The sequence below is a fragment of the Epinephelus lanceolatus genome, chromosome 5 (genome assembly GCF_041903045.1).
Source record: "Epinephelus lanceolatus isolate andai-2023 chromosome 5, ASM4190304v1, whole genome shotgun sequence".
In the NCBI taxonomy this organism is placed as follows: Eukaryota; Metazoa; Chordata; class Actinopteri; order Perciformes; family Serranidae; genus Epinephelus; species Epinephelus lanceolatus.
The window spans coordinates 19,523,538-19,536,485 of record NC_135738.1 but is presented as its reverse complement, the minus strand read 5'-3'; the positions used below and the strand labels follow the sequence as shown (position 1 = coordinate 19,536,485).

At 41.0% G+C, this 12,948-nt stretch overlaps 2 protein-coding genes across 5 annotated transcripts in view; one reads left to right on the top strand and one right to left on the bottom strand.

The window, feature by feature from the left end:
* Nucleotides 1-5,362, top strand: part of gas2a (growth arrest-specific 2a) — a 28,211-nt gene extending 22,849 nt beyond the window's left edge. For all 4 annotated transcript variants that reach the window (XM_033634314.2, XM_033634312.2, XM_078167839.1 and 1 more), the window contains exon 8: nucleotides 3,990-5,362. In XM_033634314.2, coding sequence (XP_033490205.1) covers nucleotides 3,990-4,199 — 210 coding nt within the window. In that variant the 3' untranslated portion in view covers nucleotides 4,200-5,362. The remainder of the gene's footprint in view (nucleotides 1-3,989) is intronic.
* On the bottom strand, nucleotides 3,989-10,638 carry svip (small VCP interacting protein). The gene is made up of 4 exons (XM_033634327.2): nucleotides 10,140-10,638; nucleotides 9,781-9,831; nucleotides 7,737-7,856; nucleotides 3,989-7,123 (listed from the first exon to the last, which is right to left on the bottom strand). Exons 1-4 carry the CDS (start codon nucleotides 10,200-10,202, stop codon nucleotides 7,109-7,111), a joined length of 249 nt encoding a protein of 82 aa, XP_033490218.1. The 5' UTR covers nucleotides 10,203-10,638; the 3' UTR covers nucleotides 3,989-7,108.
* Between the last annotated feature and the right edge of the window lie 2,310 nt (nucleotides 10,639-12,948).

The window sequence follows — 12,948 nt, the reverse complement described above, 5'->3', positions numbered from 1 at the left end:
GCAGTGTATCATATATCTCTTTATCACAGGTGGCAATTGCAGAAGCCATCATTGTGTCCTCTATGAGAACATAGGGCAGGGGTGTCAAACATACGATCCGGGGGCCAGAACTGGCCGTCCAGAGGGTCCAATCCGGCCCACTGGACCACAATACAGTTCTTTTATCTTAAGTTTAGTTTGGTGTGGTGAAGTCAGGATTACTACTCAGGAGTGGACATGTATAGAAAATGCTCATGTAAAAATTTTGAAGGTGTTTGTTATTCATAGGATATTATGCAATGGTTTTACTGGTCCAGTCAGTCCAGTTTATCTATCTATCTATCTATCTATCTATCTATCTATCTATATCTCATTCACAGCTGTTCTGAAACATTACTGAGGAAAACGACGAGATACTGTGTAAATCTGAATATTTATCATCATTTGATGCCTTTTCAATGACTGAATGATTCAGTCTTCGTTGTGTTGCTGAGCAACCAAGGACAAATGGTGAGCATCACAGTGTTGGTCCACTGCAGGCTGCTGTACAGTATTTAGTATACACCACCTTACATGTCCAGTCCAGGCAGTTTTATTTACAGGACTCAAAGGGCTGTAATCTTGTTGATATAATATAGTTTCCCTTTTTTTTATTTCTTCTTTTAGAGTTTTTTTTTTAACATAATTGGTTTTATTTGATTGGATATTTTACAGTTGAATCAATTGTAATTTAAAATATCTGTATTTGTCTTCACATTTTCTGTGTGTATATCATTGGGGGGGCTAAAACTGATTTCATTGTGCCATCCTGCATTGTAAATGCAGTAACAATAGAGCTGAACCTTTAGCCTTTACAGTCTGTACAGCAAATGACTCCCTCTATGTGTAAACCCTTGATTTGGATAAGAAAAACAGCTCCCCCAAAACACCTTTTAATGGGGAAAAAATTAGATCGAGGTATCACTTTTTTCCGCAATAGCCGTTGTATGCACAGAACCGGCAGCGTTAACGACAGGAACATTACACATGTTTATTTCCATGCATTACCACGTGTACTCACAGTTGGAGTATGTGAGATCCATCATTTGATCGGGCCAAAACAAGTGTTAAACCTCTCTTCCTTTGTCTCTCAGCCAGCGCTTGTCACAGTCAAAATGCTTTAATTAAAATTCCTGGGATGGTTTTTGCCTTGCAGCAGCTGCTTCCACTGAAAAGGCATGAATACAGTAAGGCCAAGTCTCTGTCTGTTGGCAGCCCTTGAGCGAGGACAACACTGGCATGCAGCACATATAAGAGTCCACTCCACAATTATCTGTACACGCCTGGGAGACTGACCTTCTCAACTCCTGGAATAAATGAGGTGGTTGTAGCCTCAACGAGGGGGCAGAGCAACATCACAGTGTTTGTGAGAAGTGTTGTCCAAGCTGAGCCCCAGGCCCCTGTCCTTCTCTGGGCTGGAGAGGAGGGAATGGGCTCAGGCAAGGGTCTCGTCCCAAAGCAGCGTGATTGAAACCCCTCTGCATCACACAGGTCCATTAAATCCACAGTCACAAAGCCTGAAGGCCTGAAGCTGGTGATTGGAAGCACTGCCCCAACAGTGCACTCCTGATTGATTCTTTTAAGAAGCTTATAAATGTTGCATGTTTTGCTGCTGGAGGGCAGAAAGCCTCATATCAGGCCAGACTGAGGTGACAATCTCAAGAGGTAGTTTACCCTTTTTATCAAATGATTTAGTTTCATATTTGTCAGATTCTGTCTCCTACTGTTTGTGCTTTTAAAGGCAAATACAGCTTCCAAATAGTCTTAATAACAACTTCCTGTTTATCTTGTATTTTATCTGGGAAGGCATTTGGTAAACAAGCTTGTTTTAGTAGAGGTGTAATGTCATGTTAATGAGGTAGGGGGGTGATAAGGCTCCATAGTGAGGCAGACATGTTTTATGTGCACAGCCTCTGGGGAATGTGAGTGTCTGAGCATCCAATATATCAGAGCCTTTTATTTCTTCGTCTCTTTATTATAATGGCCGATGTTGCCATGGTACCCAACCTTGAGAATGTGTGGCAGGTGGCATCGTTTTGAAGCAAATGTTGCAGTTTGAATGATGAAAAAAGACGGAACATGCATATGCATATAGTTCCTTAGTTAAACAGAGTGCAGATGGTGATTTTTGTTTTGTTTTGTACTTTTATGTTAAAATAGACATTGAATATTTTTTTTTAGCCGTGCTCACAGCCTGACTGCAGGGATGGCAACATCGGTCTGTCTGTGGTGTAGTCAGTCAGTCAGTCACTTGGTCCACCTCTTTGGTCATAAATAGATTATCTCAACAACTATCAGATGGACTGCCATGAAAGTTTGTACAAGTATTCTTGGTTCCCATGAATGAATGAATTTCATGATGAATCCTACTGACGGTGTTGATGCTCTGACTTTTTCTCTGCTGCCACCATGAGGCATTTTTGTTCCTGAAAAGGTTTTTAAAAAACATTGACAGCTTTTGATGGTTAGCATTAAAATTTTGTGGCACACAAACTGTTTCGTATTGTCACCTAACAGCAAGAGGGTTCCTGGTTCGAACCCCAGGGTGGGGGAGCCCTTCTGTGCAGAGTTTGCATGTTCTTTTCGTGTCACCATGGGTTTTCTCCAGGTACTCCAGCTTCCTCCCACAGTCCAAAGACATGCAGGTTAACTGGTGACTCTAAATTGCCCGTAGGTGTGAATGTGAGCATGAATGGTTGTCTGTCTCTATGTGTCAGCCCTGTGATAGTCTGGTGACCTGTCCAGGGTGTAACCTGTCTCTCGCCCAATGTCAGCTGGGATAGGCTCCAGCCCTCCAGCGACCCCTAACAGGATAAGTGGTTACGGAAGATGAAAGTTACATCTTGTAGAGACATTCATGTTCCCCAGAGGATGAATATTGATAACATTTGTGACCGCTGTCAACTCTAGCAACATCAGATGTTCAAAGTTTTCACTTACCTAGTGAAAACTTTGAACATCTGCAAAATTCATTGGCACAAAACTTTGTACAGATGCTCATGGTCCCCAGAGGAAGAATCTGAATGACCTTGAAGATCTTATAGTGCATTTGTGGTTTTTGAGTGAAATATCTCAACAGCTTTTGGATGAATTACCATGGCCTTTGGAAAAGACATTCATGCCCTCCTCAAGATGAATTGTAATAACTTTGTTGAATTTCTGCCTTTAATCTAGCATTTATTCATTCAGTCACTCCTTTACTTGTAACTACGTATCCTGTTGGGGGTCACAGGGGTGCTGGAGCCTATCCCAGCTGACACTGGGCGAGAGGCGGGGTACACCCTGGACAGGTCACCAGACTATCACAGGGCTGACACATAGTAGAGACAGACAACCATTCATGCCTATGGGCAATTGCGAGTCACGATTTAACCTGACATGCAAGTCTTTAGACTGTGGGGGGACACCAGACTACCAGAGAAAACCCACACTGACACGGGGAGAACATGCAAACTGCACAGAAGGGCTCCCCCACCCCGAGGTTCGAACCTCTCACCTCCAGGCTTGACCAGTAACCCTTTTGGTGTGAGGTTACAATGCTAACCACTGCATCACCGTGCTGCCATTATCTAACACCCTTATCAGTTTAAAAAAAAAAAAAAAAAAAGTTGTCCAGTACTCCAGGATACTTCGGTAATGATCAAATACCTGCAGAACTAATGACATTCCCACCAGCCTTAGCTGTGTAGTACAAATTCTAGCCTGCTAATTTGAGATGTCAAACATAGGCTGATAAAAGATGGAGAGAGCCTCCCTCCAGAGACATCAACCAGTCTGAGCCCCTCAACATCAATCGACAACCCTTGACATCAAAGCCATGCTTAAATGTTCATTCAGCTCCTGCCTGAAATCCAAAGCCTCAATCAGTGAAATTAGTCCTATAGAGGGAAGGGCTCAGCAACAACAGTTTAAAGCTCTCCTTTGACACACAGACATCACAAGTGACACTATAATCCTGTGTCTCCCTGCAGATGCTGCACAACAAGCACGTGATGGTGCGTGTTGGCGGAGGCTGGGAGACCTTTGAGAGCTACCTGCTGAAACACGACCCGTGCCGCATGCTCCAGATCTCCCGGGTGGAGGGCAAGACGTCCCCTGTCAGCAGCAAGTCCCCCAACATTAAGGACCTCACCCCTGACAGCTACCTGGTGGTGGCAGCCCACTACCGCAGCAAGAAGTAAAGAGGTCAGACTCTAATGTGCCATCAATTAACGGACATTGTTTACTCCCTAATGGACGTGGCAATATAACATATCCCTGTTCTTACATAAAATATGTCTACAGACACATGGGAAGCAGAGAGTTCAGTCAAGTAGGTGTTTGTGAACACATTAGCAGACCTTAACAATATACTTTATTCAGTTTACAGAACTGAAGAGTATGCCAATCATTACAATATAATTACAATTTAGTGGATCAGGTATGTGGCTACGGACCTGGCTGTATTTGTACGTTGTATGTTAAACACTTCTGGATGAAACTGAGTAGGTGGTGGAGGTTTCAGGGCCTTTAAGAAGCTAGTCTTCATGGCAACCTGGTTTTTGTGATAGTAAAAAGCAAGTAGATATTTTCAGTGAAGGCAATGTATTGGTTTCCCTCCCATTTTAATTTGCCATTTATCTGATATTGTTACTCTAACTGCGTTACAGTGCTTTTAATACATGGATGGCTCCTGTAGTCACCACACTCAAGTTGCAAATTAAACTTTAACTATAACATTAGAAGAATAAGTCCAAAGAAATGCCATTTACCAAATCTTTACATGATAGTCCACTGTGTAGTATTCTTAGAAAAACTGCCAAATCTCCCCTAGAAACCAAACATGAGTCATGTTATGGCTTTTTCTTTACGTTGTACTTTTTTACTAGGTTAATTCAAATTAAAGCAATGCTTAGACTGTTTACACATTGAATAACTATTCTATCAAACGCATTTTTATACTCTTATCATTTTATAATTATTCATTATTAGGACAGCTCCTGTTTTATATGATTTTACTGTAAGAACATGGACAATCACTTGTACAAGATGCAGTACAATCAGAACCTTGTTGATTTATGATTGATAGTAGAGCAGATTTACTCACTTGAGATGCTGCAGTTCTTCAATTTGTTGTATGTTACTGACCTCTAGAGGTAGTGCAATCATTGAAACTTGATCATCTGTTCAGTTTCTTACACTTAATACATTCACATTATCATTCAATGTATTAATTTGTGCGACTGTTGTGAGTTTGTGTGAGGTCACTTTCTATGCAAACAGGCTTGTATGTGAAGTACATACGTCCAATTTCTGTTAAAGATGTATATTTTCAATAAATTCTCAAAACTTCAATCTTCATAAATTGAATTATCTACTTTGTCTGTCAATATTTTCCGAATGACTGGGTATATTTTCTGACCTTAAGCCCAAACCTTAAAGAGGAGTCTGCTTTGGATTTTCAGTACATGCAAGACTAAAAATATTGGTTATTATTTGACAGATCAGTCTGTAACTAAGTGTAACATGTTTTAGCAGGTTAACAATATGTCTCAAATGCAGCATGCTGCATCTAAACTTGAATTATCTTTCTATAAAACTGTAGTTCGAATGAAATCCACACATCAGTAGCAGAAATGTGATTTATTGTAGCAAATAACATTGGCTAGATTTCCTCTTCTACAAAATGGCGAGAGCACCAGAAGCATTTAAGGATCAAGTGAAGGCTGAAGTGAAGAAATGCACTCAGTTAAGCAAGTCAAAGTAAATACTTCACTACTGTACACACTTCACTTGCTCTCTTCCTTCAGTTTCTTCCCGGTTCCATTATATAGTTTACATGAATCTCTCCCAACATGGAGTGTGAGCAGGCATGTTTGCTGTTCACCAAATGTTGACAAACTGCGTGCAAAGAGATGTCTAACAAAAGCTTCTGTATGTAATATGGCAGTTCACAAACACATTTCATATGATTTAATTTAAGCAGGCATCACATCAGTGTTTTGCATATGTTGTAATAAAATGGAACAAACTCTAACTGTGCAGAGATAAAAAAAAAAAAAACCCCGACTCTATTAAAGGAGTAGTGGCAAAAACCAGTGCAAAGTACAGTAGGCCTTGTGCACAAAGGAATTAACGGCGTATCCTTGTGCACCTCCTTTTTAATTTTTTTTTTACTGGTTGAAGAATGTTTAAGTGTTGTTTTACATTATTCAGCAGCATCTGTAGCTGCTGCATATTTTGACAATCACCAAATTAGTGACTAAATGACGCTGCACCGAGAACAGGTCAGTTGAGCCAAAGAAACAACACCTCACATTGCCTTCATCATCAACAAGGACTCCCATGTGCGTGCACACTGCACTGGTCACGAAAACACCCCAGAGACAGGCAAAGCGCATTACAGGTTCAGTAAATACCAACAAGCACTGTTTGCACGAGTCTTTGTGTTGCCAACAAATAGAGCCTGAAATAAAGTGAAATGAGTATTAACTCTGTGCTTTTCACTGTATACTAATAAGCACACTTACATTTTGTAAACATAAACTGCTTTTACTTCATTTGCATAACGGATTTTTTGAGAAGTCGTACAAAAAGTAATGTGGCCAATGTGGATTTACAGTAAATATTGACCTTCGACAATGAAAACCAAAAGCAGTGTAGTGTAAAAGGTGAAAAGTGTTGAGGACAGCTTTGTCTTAATATGACGAGTCAGCAGAGATACTGCTGGACTTTATAATCATATTAATTTAGTGTTATATAATGTTGGTCGCCATAAAACTGTCTAATCAGCTGTCAAATAAAACTAACACAGCAGGACCTGTATATGCTCGCACATTTCTGTTTCATCCCTGACGTGTCCAAAGGTCCAAACTGACTTGTATAACTTGGCAACAAGGGGGTAAGTCCTGCTGTTCTGGTTTGTAGTCGCTTCAGATTGTTTTGCATAAAGCATGTAGTCGTTTGTCTCATAACATCATAAATTAGGCAAAAAAGAAAAGAAAAAACAAAACTGGACAGCAGTTCAAACATCTTTCAAGTCATCTTGTCACAATACTTCATGTTGTTTTGGACTTCAGAGTCAAGACTTCAGGTGTTACCTTCATGTTCTTCAGCCCACCTGCCACTGGAGAACAAAGAGGAGAAAATCATCAGAACAATCTTTAGTCTTTGAGACACTGTTCTAACTGATATATTAATATAATACCTATCAACATATTAGACTAGATGTTGCCTGAAAATTTTGGTTACGATACGATGTACTTTATACTTTAATCTAAAGCTCATACTCAGCGTGGAGAATGTGGAAATAGCCAGACAGTATTCTCTGTGCTTGTCTGAGATCAGACTGTTCATACAGTGTCTGGAAGTATTGGTGTTCCTTCCTCCCCATGACCTTCATGGCTGTCTGAACCAGACGAGCAAGTTTGGATTTTAACTCCACATTCAGATTCCCAAACCACACTGCTATACCATACCTGACAACACTCTCCAGAACAGCCTGATAAAATAAAAACATGATCCTCAGGCCCACCCTTAACACCCTTAGTCTTCTTAAGTTGGTGTAATATTCTGATGCTTACTGACTGCTTATTGGGTTTAAAGCAGATTACAGCTGCTTTTGTGAGTTTCACAAAGAAAAGATTGTTCAACTTGCACTAAACCTCATGAATGACATGAATTCAAGATCCTCCTGTTGTTCTAGAGTCACACATCTTGAGGACAAACACAACACTAACCTTCAACCCGCCGCCACCACCACCAGACACTGAGGTGGTCATTGCCTGTTTTTCCATTTCTTCCTGTTTTTTCTTTTTTCTTTCGACCGCTTCTGGATTTTTAACACCCCTGTATGTTGTCTGAAAAACAGAGTGGAATATGATAAAGCAACAGCCATAGTTTCATAAAAGTGTTTTTATCTTGTTGATATGTTAAAAAATACACATATAAACAGTCTTAAAAACATGCATGTGTTTCAAAATCAACACCACAACCTTTTCAAAAAGCACAAACCATGTTCAGTCCAAATTAGCAAAAGGACATTCAACTGCCAAATAAGGCAACTCAGATGAAGGATGAAGTAGCTAGCTGAAATGTGACTGTGGGTTACAGCTCAGTGCTTTCATCTGCATAGTGAATGTGTGAATGTGAAGGGTGTCTGCGAGATTTAAAAGAGAAAACAGTGACTTGGAGCAGAAACGTGGTTGTTGAGATACCAGCCAATCCAAAAGATTCACCTGGCCAAGAAGAGTTTCAATTCTGATTCAATGTCTACTTACCTTGCTAAAACTTTAGCACGACTCTTACGGGTTTGCAAGTGGCTTTTCTGTGTAATAAAAAAATCACTCACTACACTATCATGTGCATCTACCTTGATTGGGGTGTATGTATGTAACAGAAGGCTACACAGTCATACAAACATTTTCTTCCCAAATTATTAGGTACATCTAAACTCACCAGCCACTTTATTAGTTACACCTTGCTAGTAACAGGTTGGACCCATTTTGCCATCAGAACTGAGTTAATTCTTCGCAGCATAGATTCAACAAGGTGCTGGAAACATTCCTCAGAGTTTTTGGTCCATATTAACATGACAGCATCACACAGTTGCTGCAGATTTGTCGGCTGCACATCCATGAAGTGAATCTCCCGTTCCATCACATCCCAAAGGTGCTCTATTGGATTGAGATCTGGTGACTGTGGAGGCCATTGGAGTACAGTGAACTCATTGTCATGTTCAAGAAACCAGTTTGAGATGATATGAGGTTTGTGACGTGGTGCTTTATCCTGCTGAAAGTAGCCATCAGAAGATGGGTACACTGTGGTCATAAAGGGATGGACACGGTCAGCAACAATACTCAGGTAGGCTGTGGTGTTTAAACCATGCTCAGTTGGTACTAAGGGGCCCAAAGTGTGCCAAGAAAATATCCCCCACACCATTACACCACCACCACCAGCCTGAACCGTTGACACAAAGCAGGACAGATCCATGCTGTCATGTTGTTTACACCAAATTCTGACCCTACCATCTGAATGTTGCAGCAGAAATCGAGACTCATCACACCAGGCAACGATTTTCCACTCTGCTATTGTCTAATTTTGGTGAGCCTATGTGAATTGTAGCCTCAGTTTCCTGTTGTTAGCTGACAGGAGTGGTACCTGGTGTGGTCTCCTGCTGCTGTAGCCCATCTGCTTCAAGGTTGGACATGTTGTTGGTTAGAGATGGTTGTGCATGAAAATCCCAGTAGATCTGAAATACTCAGACCAGCCCATCTGGCACCATCAACCATTCCACCCTCAAAGTCACTTAAATCGTCTTGACCATGTCTACATATCAAATGCATTGAGCTGCTGCCACGTGATTGACTGATTAGCTATTTGCGTTAGTGAGCAGTTGAACAGGTGTACCTAATATAGTGACCAGTGAATGTATAGCTAAAGCCAATGCAATCTAAAAAAAAACCTATCTTTGTAAAGGTTAATGATCAGTTTTTGAATTAACTGTTTCAGGTAAGTGGTTGCTTTTGGATATTTTGAAGGCTGTGGTGTGTTTTGATTTTGAATTTGGACAGCCTTATATTGAGCAGTAATATAAAATAACACAAACAATTCCATAACAGTACAAAGTCCATCCTACAATAAATCCCATCTTGGTGATGACAGGATTTATTGCAGAGATGTTATAAGACAATACATTAGTTTTAGCTAGATGTACCTAATAACCTGGAAAACAACGTGTATTACAACACAGTCTTTACGGTGTTTAAAATATAAGTTAGTTACCTCTTTTTGTCTCTTCTCTGCGGCCTCAGCTAATTGTCGTCTCCTTGTCTCCTGGAAAAAAACAGAAAGCCTGTAAGCTCCAGCAGTAAGCAGACAGTCTCAGTATAAAGCTAGCTGGTACTCTGTGTGAGGCCTGGAGCATACTTGACATGCCAGTGTTTACAGAAGCTAAACACAGGCAACGCCTCCTGAACATTACCTAGTAGGGCCTATTGCTGTCCTACACGATTGATTACATTCACGTCCCGTTAGGTTCAATTAATTTGCGTCAAATCACATTAAATGTCGCAGCACATGTGCGACATTGTGATTTGTCGAGTGACACAGCTGTTGATAAAAGTTCTGGTAAATTAATTTACCGGATCTGGAGTGACAACAACGTCGTCCGCTGCTCCACCAAGGCACGGTAAGCACATCCCCATACTGGAGCTGTTATCCCAGGCAGTAAAAAAGGCAACGTATAAAATTAGTTATCAGTGTTTAGCCTAACTAGCTACCTAACTAGCAGGTAAGCCAGTGTCAATCTGCTGGGCTGATAGTTAAGGCAACGGAGGCAACAGCTTCTTCTCCCAACGGCTGTGGTTGTTGGGTCGTCTGGCATAACGTTACCGTTAGCTAACGGCTTCTGTTAGCTTGCGGTAACGTTGGCGTTCTAGCTAACGGCTAACGGCTTCAGCTACCACTAGCTACAAGCGCAGTTACTTCTCCAAGCCAGCTAATACATTAATTCCCCTCACACCTCTTGTTCAGTCGTCTAAGCATTTGGAAAGTGTCTGTGTTAAAGTCAGACGTCAAAGACAAATATTTATCCGCCTGAGTTTGTTTTGGTCAGAGTTCAACTGGCTGACAAATCTGTCAGGGTACGTTCAAGAACGTTACGGTTTTCAGCTAGCACGCTACAAACACTAAAGTATCCTGTCATGTCAGCTAGAAAGACGCTGCGAGGCTACAACTGAGTTTTAATGAATCATTAAACAGGGGTTAACTCAATAATAACACACTTTAAGGAACTTTACCGCGTTAAAATTTGTTTTAACGCAATTAAATTTTAGTCTGTGTATCGTGATTGTGAACGTAGCTCAGTGTGACAAGTGATGGGTGGATGCTCCACTGTGGTCCTCAGTAGCTGGTCCAACACCACCACCGTGTGGAAGATGAAACAAATGTTATAATCACCATGGTAACGATGAGAATATAATACATCCATGACTACAACATACTGATGGTTTAAGTACGATTCATTCACAACAAGCACAATTCTTACAGCAGAGATCAGATTATAGCTGATCATAGAGATGTCCTGCATTCATATATTATATTGTGCGAGACAAAAGGTAAACAGTGCATAGAAGTTAAAGTGAGACTTCTTGCCAATAATATTACAATACAAAAATACGCAAAATAACCGAAACTATAAGCTAAGTGTCACAAGTGTAATCACATAGCAGATTGTGCAAGTGATTATGCCCTCCAAGAGAGTGTCTGTCTTCTCTGATTATTATTTGTTGTCAGTCTCATACTTTAGGCTAACGAGAAAAAGCTCCCATGTGAAGTGAGTGATTCTCCACACAGCAGTTCCGTCCAATCAATACTCTACAATCAATAGACCTGAGAGTTTTAATGTTGTACCCCGCTTTACCCGACAACACTCTAAACTCCACCCATCCATCTTCGCTGCACAGCCCGGGCTACTTCACAGCTCAAAGTGCTGCACAGTGGGAATGGCAGGATCATGAGATTGCACAGCCCTTTGTAGTTGTCCAAGTTGTCACTCAGACACTTATTGATGGGGGACTTACACTGAAGGCGCAGGCTCATGCAATGGAAGTCAAGGTGTCACAGGGTCTTGGCAGCTCCTCAGGTAGGTTTAACTCACTTCTGAAGGAGGCACACTGAGTTAGATGATCAAAGGTATGATAGTAAAACTGCAGCTAGCTATGAGACTAGCCTAATATTGAATTAGATCTGTCATCTGGGTATGGACTACTATGTCATTTACCCTAGTAGGTTTGTTTAAGTGTAACTGAGTGACATACTTGCAGGAAAAAGTACACTTTTGCCATTATAACTGTATTATTTATACTGTAAATTCCACACGTATAAGTGATGAGAGCAGCAGAGTTCAGTATGCAGTATTATAATCTACTTGATGACAACTGATCCCCTAGAATTGATTAATTCATGAAGTGTCACATGGGTGCCTCCTTCATGTCTTTTTCCTTGAATGGGAAGTAGATTAAATTGAGAAAAATGACATAGTGCACTTCATGTGTCTCTTTGGTATGTGCTGTTTATTTTATCATCAACATGTCATGAAAGCACATTGTAATCTTGTTCTGAAACATCTGCGGTCAGACACATACTGAAGAAATGAGAGCGTGACTGTTTTCTAGGGAAATCCAGCAAACATGCCCAGCATCTTTCAGTTTAATGAGCTATGTAATGCATGAACGCTGTGGCTTTTATTAGCTGTTCTAAATCATCACTGCCCACGGCAAAGATGAAAACGCAACAAACTGTGGTTAATGCCCTGATAGCTAATAGGACAGTGTTTTCATCAGTGTTGAGCCATGTGGATAATGTTCAGTGGTGTGCAGAGACTCTGAGAAGGGCAAATTGTGACGTGGTGGCTCTACTGGATTCTGGGTCAAGTGTTCACCATAGTATAAATCATCGAGTGTTTGAAGCTGTTTTGGATCCTTCAGTTTGTGCCCCCTCACCCCATGGTTTGGGTCACTCCTCACTAATGACCAGTGTGCGAAGCAGAGAAGTTGAAAAAATTGTTTTTAAAAAAAGGGCGCTACCCGTGGGCTAATATAGGAGTTGTGTGTGAACTCCCTGGGAAGAAAACTGTGGAAATTTGACATAAATGCCCCCTCTTGGCCTGGAGAAATGAATTAGAGGCTGATATTAGGTTGTGGCCTGCTAATTTTTTAAGATAGCACCATGGTAGAGGTAAAACTAGACAACCTAAGACATCTGATGGTACCAGCCATGTCTGAATAGCTTGTCAGAAAGTGGGATAAATAACGCCAGTGAACAACTGGCATGGCCATCTTCGAAGGGGTTTCTAGAACTCTCACCTCAGGGTTTCTGAGTGAAAACGGGTTCTATGGGCACCCATGAGTCTGTAGAAGCTTGCTCCCAGTAAATGTTTTGTCCCTTACA

Coding starts and splice junctions, on each gene's coding strand:
- svip (XM_033634327.2), bottom strand. CDS start 10,202: ATGGGGATGTGCTTACCGTGCCTTGGTGGAGCAGCGGACGACGTTGTT. Junction 9,832..10,139: donor TTGTTGTCACTCCAGATCCG/GTAAATTAATTT, acceptor GTTTTTTTCCAG/GAGACAAGGAGACGACAATT. Junction 7,857..9,780: donor CAGAGAAGAGACAAAAAGAG/GTAACTAACTTA, acceptor TCTGTTTTTCAG/ACAACATACAGGGGTGTTAA.